General features: G+C 42.5%; 1 protein-coding gene across 2 annotated transcripts in view; it reads left to right on the top strand.

Annotated features, from left to right (window-relative positions):
- Window positions 1-24,165, top strand: part of LOC124797969 (zinc finger protein 184-like) — a 362,232-nt gene that overhangs the window by 95,758 nt on the left and 242,309 nt on the right. For both annotated transcript variants that reach the window (XM_047261138.1, XM_047261137.1), the window contains exon 5: window positions 14,495-14,665. In XM_047261138.1, coding sequence (XP_047117094.1) covers window positions 14,495-14,665 — 171 coding nt within the window. The remainder of the gene's footprint in view (window positions 1-14,494; window positions 14,666-24,165) is intronic.

Below are 24,165 nucleotides of genomic sequence, written 5' to 3'. Positions count from 1 at the left end.
AATCAGACAAGAAACCTGTCAAGCAATCACGAAGCATCGTCCACAAAGAAGCAACGTTTCCAAGGAAGAAAGACGTGCGATACGAAAGCTGTGTGAGGATACTGATACAGTCGTCCTGCGTGCTGATAAAGGTAATGCTACCGTCCTTTTGCCTCAGGAAGTCTACAAGGAAAAGATATGTGGTCTACTTAGTTCTGGTGCATACCGGAAGATTAACAAAGATCCTACTAACAAGGTGACAATAAGGACTGCTGCCTTGCTGAACGCTTCATCACTACCGAAGGAAGTCATAAGAAGTTTAAAAGTACGAGGTGCAGTACCACCGAGATTTTATGGTCTTCCTAAAGTTCACAAGATGGGTAAGGATGAGCGTCTAGAGGACTTGTCTATGAGACCTATAACGAGCACTATTGGTTCACCAACATATTTTTCTGCCAAATATTTAGCTTCCTTATTAAAACCATTGGTAGGAAAATGTAGTCACCACATTCGTAATTCTATGGATTTTATTCAGAGACTTAGCAATGTCAGGCTAAATAGTATGGATGTTCTTGTTAGTTTTGACGTAGTATCATTATACACCAAGGTACCTTTAAAGGACTCTTTAGCTCTTATCAACCAACATTTTGATAAGAACATTACGGCCTTATTTGAACATGTGCTTTTATCATCTTATTTTCAGTTTGATGGTGAATTTTATGAGCAAATTGACGGTGTTGCCATGGGAAGCCCCCTCTCCCCTCTGGTAGCTAATTTATTCATGGAAGACTTCGAGGACAAGGCACTGGACTCAGCATGTTTTAAACCCACGGTCTTCTGGAGGTACGTGGACGACACATTCGTGGTATGGCCCCATGGTATGGATGAATTACATCGATTTCTTCAGCATTTGAATTCTATCCATGCTAGCATTAAATTTACCATGGAAATAGAAAAAGACGGGTGCCTCCCCTTTCTGGATGTTGTCGTTCGCCGTAAAAGTGATGGCACATTAGGACATGCCGTACATCGGAAACCAACGCATACAAATCTATACCTTCATGCCAGTAGCTGCCATCACCCTTCTCAGAGCATGGGTGTCCTTAAGACCTTAGTGCATCGGGCGCACTGTGTATCCGATGAAGACAATTTACAAGGAGAGCTAATATACCTCAAGAGTATTTTTAAATCGAATGGATATTCTCCGCAACAAATTCGTAGAGCATTCGATGTAAAACCTAAAAAGAAGGTATACGATGCGGAAGAAGATAGTAATTTCTTCAGTTCTAGGGCGTTTCTGCCTTATGTGGGTGCTCTTTCTTCAAAGATAGGCCGTATTCTAGAGAAACACAGTGTTAAGGTGATCTTCCGGCCCCCCACGAAGATTGCGGCTTTACTCGGCTCTGTAAAGGACGATTTATTGCTTCGTAAGGCGGGTGTGTACCAGATTCCTTGCGGAAATTGTGAGCAGTCATACATAGGTCAAACAACACGCACCGTTCATGAAAGGTGTGTGGAGCACCGAAGATACACACGCCTATTACAACCAGACAAGTCAGCTGTGGCCGAACATTGTATTGATACGGGTCATTCCATGAATTACAGTGATGTGAAGATTTTAACATCCACGTCTTCTTTTTGGGATTCTGTATTCAAGGAAGCCATAGAAATTCGATTAGCCAACAATTTAATAAACAGAGATAAAGGTTTCAATTTGGACAAAGCATGGAATCCGGCTCTTGGACTAATTAAATTGCAGAGAAGTCGTCACCGTGTCATCGCCGCCGATCAAACATCGATAAGCACATCGAACGTCCGTACGCTTTCGCCACAGGCGGCGCAGCATCTGTGACCCGCATGCGCAGTACCGCCGCGGTGGAGCATATAAGGCCGCGCTTGGCACCTTGTCATCAGTCTTGTGACTCGCTCTGAAGATGGCCGGACGATACGCGGCCGAAATATCAGTAGAAGAAATTTTATTTGCGCGGCTGCATGCCCGAAATTTAATGGATTATTCATTACGCCGCGAGAAGTTGAAAATGCACATGAAGATCTCAGTGCTTTTGTTTTTGCTGATGACATCGCCATTTGGGGAGAGAGGGAAATGGAGGTTCAGAGGAGACTAGATTACTGGAACACAAAATTGAAAGAATTATAGTTAACTGTGAGTAGCTACAAGACAGCAGCAATAAAGATGAGCAGCACATCCCCACATTGCAACATCATACTGGAGGAGGAGAAGGTTGAATGTGTGAAAAGCTTCAAATATGTGGGTAACATCATATCACACATTGGAAGTACCAAACTAGAAGTCTTAAACAGAATAACAAAAGGATCTAGCATCGTCACCAAGTACAAAATCTAATCTGAGACAAGGAAGTCCCTCAAAGAGCCTAACAGACCATGTATAAAACTTATCTCCTGCCAATCAGTCTAGAGGGCTGTGTCATAAATAATAGAGAAGAGAGTCAAATGCAAGCATGTGAAATGAAGTTCCTTAGGTCAGCTCTACAAAAAACTAGGAGAGAGAGAGAGAGAGTCAGGAATGATTATGTAAGGAGAGACCTGCAGGTGACACATTGACTACAGAGGAGAGGATGAGTGCTTTGAGACTGAAGTGGTTCGGTCACGTGAAGCAAATGCACCCAACTTGAACTCCACGCAAGTATTTGGAGATGGAGGCACCAGAAAGAAGACCGACTGATTGGCCTGGAAAGAGATGGACAGATCAGGTTAAGGCAGATCTCAAGAGGAGAGGAGTAACATGGGATGTAGTGGAGAGGGAAAAGCTATACCAGGACAGAAACCAACACAGGCATATCGTTCACAAAGTTCCTATCTGGCTCTCCAGAATAAAGTCCTGATGATGGTGATGGTGATGGTGATGGTGATGGTGGTGATGGTGATGATAGTTATTAATGCAAAAAAGTTATGTGGTGAATATGTGAATATGCCACTTCCACACTGCTAAAGCTCAAAATATTTTTTTTTATGTGCTAGTTGAAGGTGAAGTAAAAGATTGACTATGTAAGTAATGAGTACACTTAATAACTTATCTCATAACAATTCTTAGGGAGAACTTTTTATTCTTCATGGAGACAAAACGTCAGGAGAGAGTTTTATACTTCGACCACGGCCTATCAGCCTGGAAGTTTTAAGTGAAGACAATACCGGCTGTGAAAGCTTACATTGTATGATCAACTTTTTATTCATTTGGTTAGTTTAAACACATTTCATCGACATGTAGTGGTAAAATAAGAAAGGGACATTTGAAATATTTGTAGTAAACAGATAAGTATATGGAGTTCAACTTCAACCAATAATGATCGAATGTCTCGTACAGATAAGCATTCTAGGTTTGAATATGTGTAACTATACAATTCATATAAAATTTTTTAACTATAGAACACATGCTTAAACCGATATGTCAACTCCACATGTGATGATGAACTGGAACAGTGGTAAACACGTGTAAGGAAATTATCGTCCAATGAAGACGGTTTTGGCTGCTCAGTATTTGCATACTACAGTACTGCCTGGACCATATTGACCTCAATGAGCTCAATCCCAGGTCTGTTCTAAAAAATATTTTTTCCAGTTTCCACTTCTTTTGCCTTTGGCAATGTTTGCTAATGTGCGAAGTACGTAGTTGTTTTCAGTTTAGAACTTACAGAATTTAAATAAATCACTCAGCAGTTATTATAACCAAGGCATTTACCTCCCACAATATAGCTGTAGGTATCTTGGATGAGGTCCTGAAATGGATGACACTGTATTTGTTAGGAGAAGAGTTTATGAAGAAATTCCAGTACCTACAGGCCTCTTTACCATCTGACAACACAGTATAATTCATTGACATATTTAATAGCATTTCATGATGTTCAGTTTGCATAACTTGAAAAAACTAAGCTATTAATTGATTAATTATCACTTATGAAGATAGCAATAAATTGCTGAAACCGGTAATGTGAATACTGTCATAATTAGGTGATGCTAATGCAATAATTACTATATTTCAAATTTCTACGTAGTTAATAAAATTTTCAATCCTTGAATGTTAATAATCAGATAAATTGGAGAAGTAGTGACTGATGAAGTATGTAGATATTTATTTATTTTTGAATCGGCAGGAATTCTCAGTTTCTTGTTTTAAGTTAGACAGAAGGTTGTTGAATATCTTCCCATCGGAATACATGATTCCATTCTTGAATCATATACAAGCAGGTAAAGTCTATATAAAAATTATTTTGTGTCTTGTGATTGTATAAATCACAGTTGAGCTGAAAGTGATTGTTATTGCCACCAACAAAAACCATTTAGGAGTAAATGTATTGGGGCAAGTGACTATAAGAATTCCAAGACCCCGATAAAGGCCTCTGAAACATGTATAGTTATCCACTTTATGCCATATTCTCACTGCTAATTTCTGCTGAATAAACACTTCATTTTCCTTAGTTGCACTGCCTGTAACTTGCTACTATTTTGCAGTGGCAATTGCTTACGTAATTACTGTTGTTAACTTTTTTTTTTTTTTTTTTTTTTTTTTTTGAAAAATCAAAATCTGTTCTCTTTGTACATGAAGTTACAAGCAAGTCTTAAGATGTCATGCTGATTGAGCAAAGTTCAAATTGCGTTATATCCAACGGCACACCATCCATTATATACAAAATTTTCTTGTTCTTATAGATGTATTCATTTTTAATTCAGATCTCTCAGTATTGTTATCTCTTCTTAAGTTCAACCAAACATCATCATTCTGTAGAGGGTTTGGAGGATGACAGGTTGGTGTGAGTGAGAAGCCATTTCAAGGCAGTACAATCCCTTTGTAACTCCAATAGTTTGTACGACACGGTTGAGCCCACACCTGGCAGTGCCCGAATGTGGGCCTTGACGCACGGAACCTGCAGCAAAGTGTCACGGTAGGCCATGGACAGCTGATAATCTCAGTGCAGCCCAGTCATGGCACAATGTCATTTACTGAGTTCAGGGTGGCTGGCCAGTTGCAACTGGTGCTGGTAGTTGGCTCAACAGTTAGAAGGCTGCCAGTTTGACCGAAGGCCCCCTGGCAGGCAATAACTTCCATTCCCCCTTTGGAGGGTAATTGAGGCAGGGCTTTTGGGCACCCTAAAACAGTTGGACTCGTTCCACATGCACTGTAGTGTTTTGAGCCCAAAGTTCTTGCTTTATATTGACCAGAGGGTTATTTAAATTACCTGGTAATGCTCCTAGTATCAGGGACTGATGACCTAGTAGTTCGATCTCTTTACACATTCAACCCACCAGCCAACCAGCTCCTGGTATCACATAATAAATTTCTCTTTGTGTTTGCCTTCAGGACATAGGCGTTGCTCAATGTCTTTGCAAAATTATGCACTCCTTATACGTCTTCCCCAGGCCATTTCTGACCATAAATGATCTAATATAGCAATAATCAAGTACTCTGGTGCACCATTCTATTATACGCTGCTATCATAAACAGTAGTAGAGTGTCCCAGTTACTATTGTCAGTATTCATACAATATGCAGGCTGTCTGAAAAGTTCTGGGCCTTGCTCAGAGATCGCAGCACTACCGTATTTACTCGAATCTAAGCCGCACTTTTTTTCCGGTTTTTGTAATCCAAAAAACCGCCTGCGGCGTAGAATTGAGTGCAAAGGAAGCGGAAGTTCTGAAAAATGTTGGTAGGTGCCGCTATAACTAAGTTCTGCCGTCAAATATATGTAGTGCTACACAGGCATGCTTTGCAGGCACAAAGATAAATACTGGCGCCAAAACCTCTGCGTCAGTAAATCAATTTAAAAAAACGGTGGAAGATGAGCTTTTTTCTCCTCCCCGAGTTTTTACCACTGCATTTTCATACATTATCCAATGAAGTAAATACAAATTCCGTATTGTTCATCTTCGAATGTAGCAGCATTTCAATGTACTACGTAAATCCGACTGGCAAGACTGTTTGGGATGTTTGTCAATATGGCCAACTCAACGTTCTGAATTTTTTCCTACCTGTGAGAAGAGATAGTTGCTAATAGGAACTATTATGTATTGTGAATCACATACAGTATTCTCTTCACCATAAGAAGAATACGAATATAAACATTTTGCCATGTATTGTTTCGTGTTTGTGCTATCTCATTTAAATTCTGTCTGCCTAATGAACTACGAAACTTGAGTGATGCAACAGCAAACGCGGAAGAATATACATATCATGTCATGTTTATATTCATATTATTCTTATGCCTAATAGTGATACAGTCAGAAATGAAGCACGGCAATTCACTAGATTTTTAAATCTAAGATGACACTAATTTCTTTGCAGAATGTAATCTACTAAAGAGGCGTCTGCAAAGATTTTCAAACAGAAAAAAAATTTCGCGAAACTCTCATTCAGAACATCTTCTATCATATGCAGTCTATTATTTGGTTCTTGTTGATCATTATCGAAGAAAGCAGCAGTGTAAGTAACAACAAATAGCACTCTCTTGCCTTTGTTTCGCTAATGAGACGATTCCTCTCTTTTCTTTTTTAATTGTAAGCTGCGGTAGCGTGCACAAAAGCAAGCCATGCCGCGAGCGGCGACAGGTCGTAAACGCACATTATCAGAATGCAACAAACAATGCATGACACAGTACAGTAATGCATTTTCAGCTTAGAGTGACATAAACACCTAAAACAAAGAGAACGGCACTTATCAGATCAAAGAAAAATAAGTAATCAATTCAAACCAGACGAAGCACGTGAAAAAGGAAGGGTACCCGTATAAATATGGACGGAGCACCTGACACATAGCATAGCTACCTGGTGAAGCTTAACTGCTAAGCTTACGACTCAAACCAAACTACTGTAGCTGTATAGTCATTCATTCGACCTAAATTGTGTCTCATATTACAATGGACCAACTTTGTTTCGATTTGGAGGTGCGGCCGAAAATTTTTCTCTCCCCTTGAATTTCGATTCTCAAATTTCAGGTGTGGCTTAGATTCGGGAAATTTTTTTTTCTTTGATTTCGAGTCTCATTTTTCAGGTGCGGCTTGGATTTGAGTAAATACGGTATTCACGTGATTTTTCCCCCCTTAAATTCTTATAAGTATTAGTAGATGCCATGTAAAATTGAAAATCATTCCAGGCAGCAATTAACTGTAGGCAGTCACTTGAAGCAGATGTGGTGTGATGGGGTGTGTTGAAAATGGGAAAAATTGAGTATTGCACAGTGATTAAGTTCTTTGTAAAAGAAAGCTTAACACCAACTGAAATTCATTTATGGCTTGTAAATGTGTATGGCAGCTCTTCACCTTCAATTTCGACCATGAAGAAATGGGCGGTCAAGTTGAAATGTGGCTGTAAAAGATCCACAAAGGATGTCCAAAAAGTCCAAGCACACCAAAAATTGTTGATAAAGAGCATGATGTGATATGGAAGATTAGCTTATAAAGGTGGGTGAAACTGGTAATGCTCTACGGATATCAAAGGAACACATTTGTCATATCTTGCACTAGGATCTGAACACAAGAAAACCTTTTCCAAGTGGAGTGCCATGTGTGCTTGCTGTAGATCACAGATGCATTTGCATGAAACTTTCCAAAAAGTGCTTGACGCGTTTTAAGAAAAACAGAAGTGACTTTTTTGGTGGTATGTGACAGTGGATGAAACTTGGCTTCACCTCTACATTCCTGAAACCAAACAGCAGTCTGTGCTGTGGATAGAAGCTAGTTCTTCTGCTCCAAAGAAACCAAGGATGGTGCCATTGGCAGAAAAGATCTTGGTGTCAGTGTTTTCGGATGCAAAAGGAATTCCTCAGATTTGCATCACTCGAATTTCCATCTATTCTGAAAACTGACGAAATTCTTTGCTGATCAGCACTTTTCATCAAGTCAAGAAGCCATTGTGACTGTGGATTGGTACTTTGCAGCACTTCTAGAGGAACACTACAGAGAGGAGATACTGGCATTGGAGTACTGCTGGATGAAATTTATTGATGTTAAAGAAGATTATGTTGAAAAATAAAGCGTCTTCGAAAGCATAAGTTGTCGTTTTCACTATCAGGCTGAGAACTTTTCAGACTGTCGTAGTAACTCCACTTTTTCCCTATCGTTCTGTGCACCTGTTCTGTTCTCCCATTGGCTTTAAACTTTTGAATTTGTAATAGTCTACACGACGTTTTATTAACCCTACAATGTACATCCACTGTACTTCCTCCTGTTCCCTGTGTTCTGCCAAGGATTCAGCTATACATAATGTATTAACTGACAAGTCTGTTCCTTCATACAGGTACACTCAGACTAGCTTCCATGCACTTTACAGAATTTTATCCTGAGAGTCAGTTCTAAGGGATCACGCATGCAGCTTTAGTTGGCTTACCACACGTCTGGGAGGCATACATTGTGGCATTACGGTTTTCCTGGCAGTAAAGCCTAACCAGAATGGCATCCCGTCCAGTTCTTCTATCCACTGTTACAAGTCAATATTGGTGTGATGTTTACGTGGGAAATCCAGACCAAGTATGACACTGCAGCTTTTGCAGTCGGAAGAGTTACTTCAATGAAAGTCTGGAAGTCTCTCTCTCCCTCCAACGAGGCAGGTTCAACATTTTCACACCATGCATACCTTGACTATCTAAGAGTACCAATGATCCTGTACCCAAAAAAAATTTATGTACCCTTCTTTCTATATAGCCCATTGCTTCAGCACATAGGTACTCTGTGCTCACATTTACTCAGAATGTTGTATTGTTGTCACACCATTTCCTTGGAATACAAGCCTACTCTGTGACCATCTTCCTTGTGCCTGCAGAGCCTCTGCAGATGTTTTCATTCAGTGTGTCCAACTCAATTCAAACAATTCTTCCGAATGTGACCAGGCCAACCATGACGATAGCACACGATTTCCATATTGACGACTGCCTTCTTTTCTCTAGCCCTGGTCACTGCATCTATCTCTGATAATGCTATTGCAGTCGCTACAGGTTTTTTAGGTTTTCAGGAATTCAATCTATACCTGGCATGAAATTTCGATTGTCAAACACCACAAGAACACATCTAGTTACCTCTGTTCTGCTTTTTGCAGAGTAGCTCTGTTAGTGTTGCCACCATCCATTAACTCATAAGTATTTGCTTTCAGTTTCACAGTTTAATCAGTAAAACTTTGTGCAGACAGTGTTTTTCTCTGCCCTATAGCATTATGCTGCTCAGGATTAGGGGTATTTTTTCTCCTATGCGATTCCACCAACCCCTCCTGTAGGCCTTGAAAAGACTGAGCATTGCCCAACTTCTCATGGGACGTAACACATTCCCTAACAACTCTTGTCAATGTTACTTGAGTCTTACACATGCTCAAGTCAGCATAAGTAGGTCCCTGACAGTAGTACTGTTCCAGCTTTCAACTGCGAAGTGCAAATGGTTGCAGGCAAAAAGAGTAGCCATCTATAGATTTGTGACAGTACTGAGGCATTGCCATAGGGATATTTGCACAGTCGTGTTATGCTGTTGATTCAGATAGGCATGCGACTCTGCCGCCTTAACCCTCTGTGACGACTGTCAGGGATCAACTTACGCCAACTTGGCTATAATAACTGCACGTCATTCGATTCCTTCAATCTTGCAGCTGTCAGTAAATTATCTATAAAAATCGAGATATCTTCCTCTGATCTGCCTGAAAAATAAGTCACCAAAGATATGGCATTACTACCTTGGACAATAAGGGCCAAGGCCGGCCGAAGTGGCCGTGCGGTTAAAGGCGCTGCAGTCTGGAACCGCAGGACCGCTACGGTCGCAGGTTCGAATCCTGCCTCGGGCATGGATGTTTGTGATGTCCTTAGGTTAGTTAGGTTTAACTAGTTCTAAGTTCTAGGGGACTAATGACCTCAGCAGTTGAGTCCCATAGTGCTCAGAGCCATTTGAACCAATAAGGGCCAAGTTAGTACAATGTTCCCTTCTTTTTGCCTGCAGACTCTCAAGCTTGTTATGTAATGCTGTCAGCACATAGGATGAGTTAGCTAACATTGATGTGGCATTCAACGAATTTTGTGATGTCACTTCCTGCTATCTCTCATTGAGAAGCCATTTCCTCACATGGAACATAAAATAAGTTGTGTGATATTTTAGCAACATGCCACATAAAGTAGAATCAGTAGGAAGCAAGGACACTCTCTGCATCACAAGCAGAAAGCAGGACACCATACTTGACGTGTTCATCAGATACCCACATTCGATGGGTTTTATGTTTTACTTTACACCCTACAAATATATGCTGTTTCTAAGCAGCTCACATTGAATATCTGGAGATGAATTGTTATTGGAACCAATTGTTGTAATAAAATGGCTGGAAATTTTGTATTGGTGATTAAAGAATTTTTGTGTTATAGCTCATGTGTAATGGGAGTAAGCCATTTTAAAGCAATGACTCATTGAAGATTGATGAAAACATGTCATTCTCAGTATGATTTATCACATAATTAAGAATCAATAACATTTCCGAGAATAAAACACAGAAAGGAGATATGTAAGGCATGTTTCAACTTAGCTTTGTGTATCCTTCTTTTTTCCAAAAGGTTCTGTGAGTTTCATATGAAATTAAGAGAAATAGTTTCTCTAATATTTGATGTTACGTAAATATGAATGCACACACTGTCAGAAGTGAGTGTGTTTGATTTGGTGAACTTTTATAAGCTGATGTCATTCCTGAGTGGACATGCATCTTCCATTTTTGTCTTATTACACGTTCACAGATCATATATTAAAATTTTTATTTCTATACACCACAGACACAATATGACTAGCATATGGCCAGGAAAGGAAATGTTCAGTTTAATAGAGCTAAGGTAGGAATTCTATGCACACCCATTTTTGTGAACAAACTGTATATTTTGCAAGCCAAATAAATTCGTTAATTGCCAATGGAGAACACTGGGCGTGCTAAATTACCTCAACCAGCTCATGCCATGTGCTGATGGTGCTGTGTATCGTGATGTAGGATAACCCATCTGTGTGTAGGTCAGTGTTAGCTACCTTGTTCCGTGTACTGACAGCTTATTTCTAAATTATCAGCTCACATTTGGGCAAATTGAGCCGACAGATGTTGAATTATTTCCTTAGCTGAAACATTTTCAGCCAATGCCATTTCGGTTAGTGTCTATTTCTACCAAAAGCAGAAATCAACAGTGACCCCAAGTTAGAAGGTAGGAGAAGGAGATGACAATACAACCCCCTCCAAAATTGGAAGTCAGAACTTAATGAATTCTTCCTATCTCTGCTGCCATGTCAGTCTTTGTTGTGAGTTGCAGTCTCCACCATACCTCTCACACCACGTGTAGAGGGTGGGGATGTACTCTGTCGGAGGATGGTTGTTTGTGGTAAGTCAGAAGCCATTCAAAGGCAATATGATCTCTTTATTCCTCTAACAGTTCGTACAGTGAGCTCGAGTCTACATTCTGGCGGCACTGGAGGGTGGATGTCAATTCACAGACCTCGCGATGAAGCACTGTAGTACGTCACCGGCAGCTGTTGAGCTCAATGTGGCCCAGGTGGCGTAATTGACATCCTCGATCTAGCCACACCGAGGTTGATGCGGTAGACCGGCGGTGATCAGTGCCTGTAGGCTGGTGGCTTGGAGGGCCTGAGTTTGACCCTTGAGCTATCAGATGGCAGCTAGACCCCACAGGAAATGGTTCTGTCCAGATGACAGTGGAGCAGAGTCGATTCGTCTGCCAACAGGCACAACCGGATGGACAGTAATTATATGCACTGGAGTGGATTTGCTGTGTAGTCGCTACTGCTAATATTGTGTACAATGGGTGCCAGTGTCCCCCCGGTTTCAGTAACTGGCCAGGCACTGACCACCAAATGAGAAGTGGCATGCACTAGGTGCCACGGCTGAATGCTGGGCCTGTGTATTGCCGCAAGTGGCCCTCTTTCAGCATTGAGCCCTCTTGCTTGGGTCTACGCCATTACGTTTGTGTGAGATCTCACTAAACATTCTTCTCCTGTACTAATGTGATTGGCCACGTTAGAGCCAGTATAAAGAAAAGTAATACATTGATTTTTGAGTACTGTAAAGTTGTTCATTTTTCCGTATTAATAATTTCCTGATTGTGATGTAGAGAAAGTTCTGGTTGAGAATAAAGGAGACGACTCACTGAAAGGCAAATGTGCTGCGTCATCAATAGGTACACAAACAAAAGATACAGAGCTTTGCTACCTTTCCTTTTTCAAGCTTGTTGGAAAAACATGCACACAAGTACACACTCACTCACTCACATGAACGTGCTTGCTCGGTCGACTGCCAGCTCTTTTGACTGAGCACAATGTAGGGAGACAGGCTTGTGTGTGTGTGTGTGTGTGTGTGTGTGTGTGTGTGTGTGTGTGTGTGTGGCGCGTGCCTGCATGTATGTTTTTCCCACATTTTTTTAATAATAGACTTTAGGATTTTACAGTGGTGGTGGTTATTGGAAGTTTTAACTCTTTCTGACGGTTTGTCTTCTGAATTGGGTGGAGCTCCCTCATTCTAACAGAAGGTACTTTAATCTCAGGACTTTAATCTCAGGAATTATCCATCCTTTATCCTTGTTGATTTTGCCTTTATTATTATTATTACTTTTTTTTTGGGGGGGGGGGGGGGGGGGAGAGACAACTGCTGTATGAATATATGTAAGAAAGAGTTTACTGTCTGCCTTACAAATTTCTCTCCAGTGTCCTCATCATAATTTCTCTCTGAACACTTTGCTCAACTTTTCAGTACTGATTCTGCATTTCTGTACATCACTGGTCAGTGTATGTGATTATTAATGTTTGTTAGTCATGATAGGGTAAGACACTGATTATTGGGTTTACAGTAAATCAATGCAGTTTGTCGAATTGAAAACCAAATTGTTAATGGCTGTGCATTGTGTTCTTCGATTCACGGAGAAATTTTTTGTATATCAGGTGATCCAAAGATAGGAATCGACAACTCTACTTTCCCTGTCTCAGTACTATCTGACAGAGAAAATCAGTATTAAAGTCTCCCTTAAACAATTACACATAACTCTTGTTCTGTCTCTGACAGCATTATGAAGCTTACATTATGTCCGACTGGTGGTCTGTAAACTGTCAGTTGTACAAGCTTACGCATTTCTTAATACACTATTGTGGCACAGCATTCAAAGAGCTGTTCCACAGAACATTCATTAGTCTGAAGAGCCTGTAACACATCTCAAGTTCTTCAGTATGTAACCAATCCCCTGTTTCTACTGAATACACGCTAGTATGATGTTTTGATATGCACAATACATCTGTTGAAATTACATCTATCCTTTAATTTCTCGTACGAATATGACAAGTTCATCCATTTTTTTATGAAGCTTTTGATGTTTTGTGTTGTGTTGGCAGAAGAGCCAACACCGTGTTACTAGTGGAGGCCGAAATGCACGTGTTTTAGCTCACGCAGGCTGGCGTGAGGAGGGAAGAACTATACTGACATGAGGTCTGGAACATGACAAGGAATCAGAATTCAGAAAGTGGACGTAATTAGTTTGATACTTAACTTTAATCCATTAATGATGAACATCGCTCTTGACGGTACATGATTCACAATATTGTCTGTTCAGAATACATTCACAGTAACTGAATATGGCACCTTGCTAGGTCGTAGCAAATGACGCAGCTGAAGGCTATGCTAAACTGTCGTCTCTGCTGTATGTAGACAGTGAACCATCGCTAGCAAAGTCAGCTGTACAACTGGGGCGAGTGCTAGGGAGTCTCTCTAGACTAGACCTGCCTTGAGGCGGCGCTTGGTCTGCAATCACTGATAGTGGCGACACGCGGGTCCGATGTGTACTAACAGACCGTGGCCGATTTAAAGGCTACTACCTAGCAAGTGTGGTGTCTGGCGGTGACACCACATTTTGTTGGAAAACACTAGATGCATTCTCTTTAATATCATTGGCTTTGTCCAAGATCCAATATTTGTTTTGCTAGTAGTTGTTTCAACTTTATTTATTTTGCATCTTGTCTTTCAGCTGAATATACCCTAAAAAGGGCAAGGAAACAGGGTTACGATATATGCTGCTTGGGTCACACTAACTCATTCTAACAGGCAGCTGTGCAAGTAGCCTCTTACCAAAAGGATTCGCTTGTTTGCAAACTGTGTTGCGTACAGTGCAACCGAGCTAGGGTTGAGCGTAAAGCACGCTCTCTCTACCATGACTGATTTTGGAAGCTTCACAGAATGCATCATTCAGGGCCTGTATACTGCTCAAGAAGTGACATAGTGTAAGCATAATGACCCCTCTATGTGATGTCTTTGCTTTTCGACTGCTTTCTGATCCAAACCAATTTTTGTTTTTAATTACATATTTTATTAGCAAGAGAACAACAGGGAATTCTCAAAAACAATATAAGAGTGGGTTCTGGAACCAGTACTTCACTCTGCATCTCAATGTGTACTACAATCTCTCTGTGGCAGCTTGAAAGTTTGACAAATAGGGGCTTGAACCCCAACCCTTGTCTTTGTTTCAATACTTGTAAATTGTATCTTTTCACTTCCAGGAGACAACTCCATACTCACGTGTCATACAGATGGGAGAATTATCCAATGCTGTATCTGCAAGAAATGAAACTGTAGCTAATGGCAACCTATCTGAAGAAAATGATACACATGGGAAGAGTTACAGTATAGCAATTTTAGCCAACCAGCCAACAGATTTTTCCTCTTCACAGGTGAGTCATTGTTAATTTGTAAAATGACAGCTATATATTTCATATAAACTCTGCTTGAGTCAGAAGAGGTCTATCCACTTACCCGTTGCTGGTAACTACTTGATGAAAGTTAAAGGTTAAACTTTTCAGAATTCACAGAGTGGGAATGTAAAAGAAATGTAAAGGAAGTCAATAAGAGATTGACTGAAGGGATACAATGAAAGAGAAAAAAAGAAGAAGAAACAAATCAGTGAAACTGGTTTTGGCATCACATAAATGCAGAGGGAATGCATATAGATGGAGGAAGGGAGGTATGCGATGTGCGAGAATGTAAAAGCAAAGAAATTGATATGTGCGAGAACTAGGCTAATTATGACACAATTAGGTTCTGGGTAACCTGTTTCCATATTAGTAGTATGGAACCACTTCTAGTTGAAAGGCTATCTTTTAGATGTGGCGAAAGAGATTCCCAGGATCCCCCTATTAAATTCCAGAGCACGTGAACAAAAGGACAGTGGGTTGGGCAGTTTATCTGAGGTTGTTCATTGAGAGAATGACTTGGCAGTATTTGTAATTTAAAAAAAAAGAAAAAGAAAAAAAATAGGACAGTCAGCCACTTAGCTATTGCTGTTTGATCTAATAGCACATAGATTTAAGCAACTTTCAAGATACATGAAGATACAAGTGTGTGTGCACCACAGTTTAGTCGTCCATGGACGTTGCATCTACAATCACGAGAAAATCGTTGGCCCTTCTGCTACCTTTAGAGAAAGACACTACACTCCAAACCTGGAACACAAACATATCTCTTACACTTATATACACTCATGGTTGTTGAAGAAATAATACCACACTATAGTAACCAAAACCAACCGCGAGAACGCCTTGGGATGCGGATCGGAAGCGCCGGGCGGGGAAGCCGCCAGCGGTGGAGCACGCACCACCGGGTAAATACAAGGACGAGTCGGACGACAGACCAACAACAACCAACAACAACCGACAATGACCGACACAACAAGGGAGAGATAAACAACGGAGGCTTGTAGAAACCACAACACCAAATTCCAACAGTAAATCCACTTGGAAGCAAAACCAGGCAAAGTCAACAACGAGCAATGACCAGAACGCAGTACCGCTGAGATATAGACGCAATCCAGAGTGAGTACCAGACTGACTGGACTAGGGCAGAGTGGGTCCTTATGTACGAAACCGGAGGGAGCGGCTATTGGCCGCTGTATGCACGTGGCGTAGTGGTGGCGCCCTCACTGCGTGAGAGCCTCTGCGCGGAATAGCCGCCGCGGACACGGAGCCCTCTATGAGCTGACCATGTCCATTTGCTCTGGCGCGTGTTCGACTTCCGCGGTGGGAGGTACTAGATCATCCCCCCCCCCCCCCCCCCCCGCCCCCCCCCCCCCTCAAAATTGGTGCATAGGGGCGGAAATGCCACAGACGATGCCGAGGCGGGCGGAACGAGGGCACGGGTTGTGAGACATCCGGAGGGACCACTGGGGGAGGCGAGGGCAGACTGTCTGCGGCATCCATCAATGTGTCACCAGAGGGCAGGGGTCAGCAGGCGTCTCTATACCCTGGTGAGGCAGAAACGGTGTCTGCAGAGCCGGCGAGGAGACGGAGGTTGAAGGGAAGGGCTCCACCTCGAGGGACGTGTCCGCACCAGGAAGGAGGGAAGGCGGTGGGGGAGGAACCAAGGCAGGGACCCGAGGGCGGAGTTGGTTATGGTGGCGGCGCTCGAGCCCCGTGTGTCTGTACGGTCGTCACACGCCGCCCATTGAGCCGCCGTCACCGTAGTGGGCGTCCATGCAGGTGTGCCGCCATAGGAGTGGGCCCACACGGCCATGCCTGGGGCGTATCACTGAGAGGGGCGAGAGCGGGGCCCAGAAGGGGATGGTATCAGCAGGTGGAGGAGGGTCCGAGGTTGTCGCCTGTGAAGGAGTTCAGCAGGACTATGACCGGCCACCGGCGTAGTGTGGTAGGTGCTTAGAAACAAGGTGAGGGCCAAGGTGGTGGCTGATGGCTCCACTGATTTCATCAGCTGCTGTTTGAAAGTTCGGACCAGGTGTTCCCGCACCATTGGATGAAGGATGGAAGGGAGGAGAGTGAATGTATTTGATACAGTTAGCGGAGCAGAAGTTCTGGAACAAGGACGCCATGAATTGGGGCCCATTATCTGTGACCAACGTGTGAGGAAGGCCTTCATTGGCCAACACTAGGGCCAAGGCAGTGAGGGTGGCGTCAGTGGTGGTGTACGCCATGTGGACCACATGTGGGTATTTTGAATAGGCATCAATGATGAGGAGCCACGTGGAGCCTAAGAAGGGGCCTGTAAAATCTAGATGGATCCTGTCCCAGGGTTGGCTGGGTGTTGGCCAGGTTGCGAAAGATTGTGGAGGACTAGCCTTGATAACGTGCACACACTGTGCAACCACGGACCAGGTGCTCAATGTCTCCATCGATCCCTGGCCAATAGACATGTCGTCGAGCCAACGCCTTCATGCGAGACATCCCCCAGTGTCCACAGTGTAATAAGTGCAGGACTCGGTGGTGTAAGCCCGGAGGGATGACCACCCGATGGGTGTCCGAGTCCGTGGACAACAGGAGGATGTCCTCCATCACCGAAGGTCTGTGTGAGACGTTACGCCACGGGCTGAAGTCAATTTTCAAACGTCAGATAAGTTAGGGAGGCCAACCATGGGTCACATAGCGGAGGACTTGCTGCAGAATGGGGTCCCTGTGCGTGTAAGCAGCGATTTGTGCAACCGTCAGAGGAAATCCATCGAGAGTCTCCCGGCGGGCAGAGTCGATGTGGAAGCACAGGACTTCCTGCTGGTCGAACGCCGGATCGGGTCCTGCTGGGAGACGTGACAAGGCATCTGCATTAGTGTGTTGAATGGTGGGCTTATAGCGGATGGTGTATGTGTAATTATGCAAGAACAACGCCCAGCACTGAAGATGCTGAGCTGTCTGCTCTGGGAGGTGCGAATGGGGCCCGAAAAGCGACACTACCCGAAAAGCGACACTAAGGGCTTGTGATCCGTGAGGAGGGTGAACTGCGCCCCAAACAGGTAAATGTGAAATTTCTGAACTGCAAAAATAATGGCAAGAGCCTCCTTTTCAATCTGAGAGTAATTCCTTTGCGCAGGGGTTAACGTCTTGGATGCATATGCCACAGGTTGTTCCGACCCATCCTCATTCCTGTGTGCCAGAACTGACCCAATCCCGTACGCTGAGGCATCGGCCACCACCACCAAGGGACGACCCGGAGAGAAAGGCGTAAGGCAAGGGGCAGTTTTCAGCATCGTCTTCAGGCGGGCAGAAGTCCACGCATAAGGTACCCCTTTGCAACGCAGACGATTTAGGGGGTGTGCGACGTGGGTGGCTTGGGGTAAGAACTTTAAGTAATAATTGACTTTCCCCAAAAATATCTGGAGTTCGGATAAGTTTTGTGGATGGGAAAGGGCCGCGACATTACAGTCCGAACGACGAATGCCATCTTTACTGAGCCAATGTCCTAAGTACTTCACTTCCAGTTGAAAAAAACTGCACTTCTCCAGCCGACAATGTAAACCCACAGCCTGCAGGGCGTGAAATAAGGTACTGAGGTTGCATAGATGTTTCTGGCGCGTGCGCCCCGTGACTAAGATATCATCGAGGTAATTGACACAAGCCGGTATTGGTTGCATAAGTTGCTCGAGATACCACTGGAAAATCGCAGGGGCAGAGGAGATGCCAAACGGAAGACACTAGTATTTATAGAGACCGAAAGGCATGTTGACGACAACGATGGCCTGCGATTCCTCATCCAACGGCAATTGGTGATAGGCTTCTGCCAGATCAATCTTAGAAAAGTACTCTCCACCTGCCAGTTTAGCGAGAAGGTCTTCCTGTTGAGGAATGGGATAAGTTTCGACCAAAGACTGAGCGTTGATCGTAGCCCCAAAATCCCCACAAAGCCGAAGCGATCCATTGGGTTTCTTGATGACCACTAAGGGTGTTGCCCAGGCACTCGATTGTACTGGCTCGATAACCCCCGCAGCCTGGAGCCGATCGAGTTCCTGCTTGATGGCCGCACGCAAGGCGACCGGAATAGGCCAAGCCCGACAAAAGCAAGGCCGGGCATTCGGCAGTAAAGTGATGTGTGCCTAGATATCAGAAGCGCAGCCCAGGTCTGCCGAAAACAGGGAGGAAAAGGACGTGCACAGATCGTCTATGCACTGAAATGAAACTGTAGTGGAAACAAACTGCACTTCGTCTTGAATGGAAAAGCCAAACTGTGTAAACGCATCTAGTCCAAAAATGTCCAAAGCCGACGGGTGGTCCACCACAAAGAGCACACACAGAGCGAGTACCAGACTGACTGGACTAGGGCAGAGTGGGTCCCTATATACGAAACCGGAGGGAGCGGCTATTGGCCACTGTCTGCACGTGGTGTAGTGGTGGTGCCCACGCTGTGTGAAAGCTGCTGCGCAGAATAGCCACCGCGGACACGGAGCCCTCTATGGGCTGACCACGTCCATTTGTTCTGGCGCATGTTCGACTTCCGCGGTGGGAGGTACTAGACACACAGTTCAATTTTCCAGATTTTGATCAGCTTGTATACATGACTCAGTAAACTTGCTGTTATCTCAGGAATGATGTTTTCAGTTCCTTATAACAAAAATGAAGCCAAAAGACTATGGTGAAAGTCAGAAAATGTTGCAAAAGAAATTGTAAATTAATTGTAACTACAGAAGAATGAAATACTGCACGACTGGAGTGTCAGAAACTGAATGGAGCTGTTTGGGGACACTTTTATCAGCTGTCTGTTTTCACCAACTGAGCCTCCTCTCGAGAGTTGCTTTCTGACATGGAGATATGTGTGAGAAGCAGTAATGACTAACAGAATGCAGTGGCTGCACACTCTTTCATATGCATGTGGGAAATCACTTTTGAGTCAGTCACGCTAAATTTTTAAGAGTGCATGCCCCTAATTCTCTGATCACCTCTGTGAACCAGTTGCAAAAGGTCATCTCCCTCATTACCCATTATCGCCCTAGATTGGGATAACTCACTACATTCTCTGTGAGGATTTTGACATTTCACTGTGCCCTGAAGTGGGGAACCTTCTTTGATAAACACTTCACACCCCATTCAAAGTGTTGTTCTGCTGTCCAAGCAGTTAGCAAACTATCTCAGTCAAACTTTATGCCACGTCTACACCCAATCCCTTAACATGTCAGTCGTATCTCCATGGAAGACCCAGATGCGAGTCGTATCTTATGTACTCACCCAGTTTGTTGTATCCTATTCCTATTGCAGATGAATCCTATCCTCAGAGGTGTTTACCTGGTCAATGCAAGAGTGACCTACCCTGAATCCTGCTTGTTCTCTTCTTAGTTTCTTGTCTACATATGCTTTTATTCTATTTAGGATTATTCATGAGAGGATCTTGTTTGGGATTGACAGCAGGGTTATGCCTCTCCAGTTATCACAAACCAGTAAGTCTCCTTTCGCGCAGAGCTTGATGAGCAAGCGTCTGTTCCAATCATTCAGTACTTTTTCATTCATCCATATGGCTGCCAGGAGTGGATGTAAAATTTGTGCTGTTACAGAGGGATCTATTTTAAGGAACTCTGGGCTGATGTAGTCCAGGCCTGGGGCTTTTCCATTTTTTATTTGTCGGACTGCTTTAGCAATTTCTTCTTTGGATGGCAGTTCTACGTTAATTGACATATCTTGTGAGAGTCCTTCCCCATTCACATTCTGTCGAGTTACATTGTCATCTGTAGTTTCACAGTTCAGAACGTTCTCAAAATGTTGTTTCCACATCTGCACTTAGCCTTGTTGGTTTGTGAGTAGTTTTCCTTGCTTGTTGCTTGTCCGTGATTGGCATATCACCCCCAAATATCTTATTTGACAATTTCCTTGTGATGTTATGTAGTGTCTTGTTATCGCCTCTGTTAGCTGCCGCCTCTGCCTTATCTGCGAGATTATTGATGAAGTTTCTCTTATCTTTTCTGAAAGTCCTCTTCACCATTCCCTTTAATATGCAGAGCTCCTGTTGGATTTCTTCTTTTACTTCCATTGTCTGTGTGCAATTTAGCCAGAGTTTTGCCTTCCTCCTCTGTTGTAATATAATCCAAACAGCAAATAAATGTGCATCTTCGCTGAAGAAAAATATTAGCCTTTAAAAACAAGGAAACAATTCAAAACCTTAGTTAAAAGAAATTCAGAAATTATACCTGTGTAAAAACAAATGTCTCTGGGAATTTTAAATAATTCCATTATAAAACAAAATGTTCTCTTATCATGTGTAATTGTACAGCAGTTCAAGCGGAATCCAGGATTGGTTGGACAGTCTGGGTTATCAGTATACTTGCCCTGTCTGGCAGACTATTTGACTTCTTTTTCCCCCTTAGTTGGTCCTTGCTTCTGTAGAATGTATGTTCTCTTATGAAGTCTCATTCTCATATCTCTGAAGAGAAAGTAATCCCTTCTTCTTCTTCTTCTTCTTCTTCTTCTTCTTTCTTTCTTCGTTTGGGTCATCTAAGGATCGTGCACCATTTTCAATGCTTCCTTCTTTGTTGCTCTTTCTTTTTCCTCCAGTATTCTTTCATCTTTTCACTATGTATCCTTTTTCTCTCCTCGGACCATATTGGTCCTGTCTTCTTCTCCCTCCTGCCTTGGAATCCTTCCACTTTTAACACTTCCTTTTGAAACACTCTCTTTCTGTTACATCTTTTTCACTTATATTGTTTCTTTCCAGATCTTTCCTAACTTCTTGAATCCAGGCTATTGTTTCTTTCTTGTCCCAAAGATATTTAAAAATCTGTTAGGTTAACCTGTTGCTGTTCATTCTGTATAAGTGTCCAAAAAATAGCAGTCGCCTCTTTTGTAGTGTTTCATTTATGTTTTCTATGTTGCGATAAATATTCTTCATTGCTTCTTAATTTCCATACCTCTGTATTTTTTGGTGGTCCAAGTATTTTTCAAATGATTTTTCTTTCTAGGATTTCAAGTTTGTGTAATTTGTAGTTCGGTACTAAACATTCATTTGCATAAAGAAATTCTTGTTTTACTACTGCGTTGTGGTGCTGTATCTTCAAATTTTTAGACAGACACCTTTTGCTGTAGACATTCCCAGTTATTCCATAAGCTGTCTTCATTGTATGTACTCTTTCTTCCATAGCGAATTTTTCTAAGTGATTTTCTTGGCTAATTTCTCCCAAATATTTAAATTTATTTACCCTCTTTATCTGGCCAATGTCTGTTGCTAAGGATTCCGGAGCATTTTTTATATTTGTCATAAATTGGGATTTTTCCACAGATATTCTTAAACCTGCTTTGTTGGCTATTTCTTCTAAGAAACTGATTTGTATTCCAGCATTTGTTAGGTTTTCAGAAAGAATGGCAAAATCATCTGCAAATGCTAAACAGTGAATTTCAATACCTTTGTTTTTAGTTCCCAGTCTGATTGGTGATAGCGTCTCTTCTTTTAGTTTTTGTTTCCATTCTCTTACTATTTCTCTAGTATGCAGCTAAAGAGGAGTGGAGACAGGCCATCACCTTGCCTTAAACCTGTTTTTATGTTGATACCTTCGATATTTCACCCTGAAATTTTGCATTTGATTTGGTGTCTTTGAGCATTTCACAAATAAGGTTTGCTAATTTAGATTTGATGCCAAATTCTCTGATCACTTTATCTAGTGTTTCCCTGTCAACTGAGTCGAATGCCTTTCTAAAATCTATAAATGTTACAACTATATCTTTGGAGTTTGTAAGTCTGAGACAAATTATGGACTTTAGGTTGAAAATCTGTTCTGAGCAAGATATGCCCTTTCTAAATCCACTCTGATACTCTCCCAGTTGGCTATCAAGTGTTGCTTCTATCTTGTTTAGTAGTATTGTTGAAAATATTTTATAATCCACTGGCAACAAAGATGTACCTCTCTAGTTATTTACATTTTGATTATCACCTTTCTTGTGCAAGGGATGGCTGAGAGCCGCTTTCCAGTCTTCTGGTATCATATTAGTTTCTCATATTTCTTCAAACATGAGCTGAAGGTTAGTTATAATTTTTGGTTGAGACCATTTAATTATAATTAGTTCAGCTGTGATCGAGTCTTCCCCACTGGCTTTGTTGTTTTTCAGGGTAGTTATTGCTTTTTTAATTTCTTCAGCTGTAGGTGGTGGATCTGCTTCTGTATTTTCATGGAGATCTGGAAATTCTAGCTTACAGTTTGGTTCTTCACAGTTCAATAATTTTTCGAAGTACTTTCTTAGTGTTTCACAATTCTGGCTGTTGCTTAGGCCTACTTTACCATTTCCATTTGTGAAGCAAATACTTGGGGCTTGGTAGCCCTTTAGATGACTTTTAAACATCTAATAGAAACCAGAATGAGATTTTCACTCTGCAGCGGAGTGTGCGCTGATATGAAACTTCCTGGCAGATTAAAACTGTGTGCCCGACCGAGACTCGAACTCGGGACCTTTGCCTTTCGCGGGCAGGAACAAGTTCAGTAGTCGTACATGAAAAATTAATCTTGCATCCAACAAATGTTATTGGACCACTCAGTAGTTCCTCTTGAGCAACAACATTGGGCACAAAACCAAAAGTATCAACTGTCTTGTACACTGGAAGTCTGCTCCTCCTGTATCTTCTGCGACGGTACGGCATGGCTGTGTGTTCCGTGCGGCTGCCTCGAGTCGACTGAGCATGCTGCTGCCTGAGCGACACAGCGCCAGCGCGCCTTATCGAAACGTCACTTCCGCTGATAAGCTTGATTTTCCAGCAACACGGGCCTAGTAAATCTAGGGCCCGTGTTGCGCTCTCTCTCACACAGTCCACAGCGCTCTCACTCGCACACTCAAGGTCACGCGCACTGCGCATGCGCCAACACTTAGCGTAGCGAGCAAAGCCACACAGCCATGAAATAAAGCTGTGAGTACCGGGCGTGAGTCGTGCTTCGGTAGCTCAGTTGGTAGAGCACTTGCCCGCGAAAGGCAAAGGTCCCGAGTTCGAGTCTCGGTCGGGCACACAGTTTTAATCTGCCAGGAAGTTTCATCTAATAGAAATTCTGGGAGTTATTTTTTACAAAGTTGTTTTGTATGTCAAGAAGTTGTGATTTCTCAAAAGATCATTTAGCACTCTTTGTTATTCTTGCTGTTTCTTTCCTTTGCATTCTCAGTGCATCAAGGTGTTCAGGCTTCCCAGAACATTTCCATTTCTTCCACTGCTTTGCTCTTTCTGTAACTGCTTCATCACAGATTTCATTCCACCAGACTTTCTTCTTCATTTTTGTTGTTCCAAATACATTTTTTGCTGCCCTGTTGATTTCTTTCGATATTTCTTCCCATTTCCCTGATTTAGTCCATTTAATTTCTTCCTGAAAATTTTTTTATTACCTCTTTGGTGATGTTGAGCCTGTCTGTATTATATTTAATTAATGTTTGCTGTCTCTTTTGGTTTTTATTGGGGGGAAGTTTCAGTTTAATCGTAGTCAGGTAATGATCAGAATCAAATTCCC

This window comes from Schistocerca piceifrons, chromosome 5, assembly GCF_021461385.2.
Source record: "Schistocerca piceifrons isolate TAMUIC-IGC-003096 chromosome 5, iqSchPice1.1, whole genome shotgun sequence".
NCBI classification, from domain to species: Eukaryota; Metazoa; Arthropoda; class Insecta; order Orthoptera; family Acrididae; genus Schistocerca; species Schistocerca piceifrons.
Note: the sequence above shows the minus strand (reverse complement) of the source record. Positions and strands in the feature narration are given on the sequence as shown.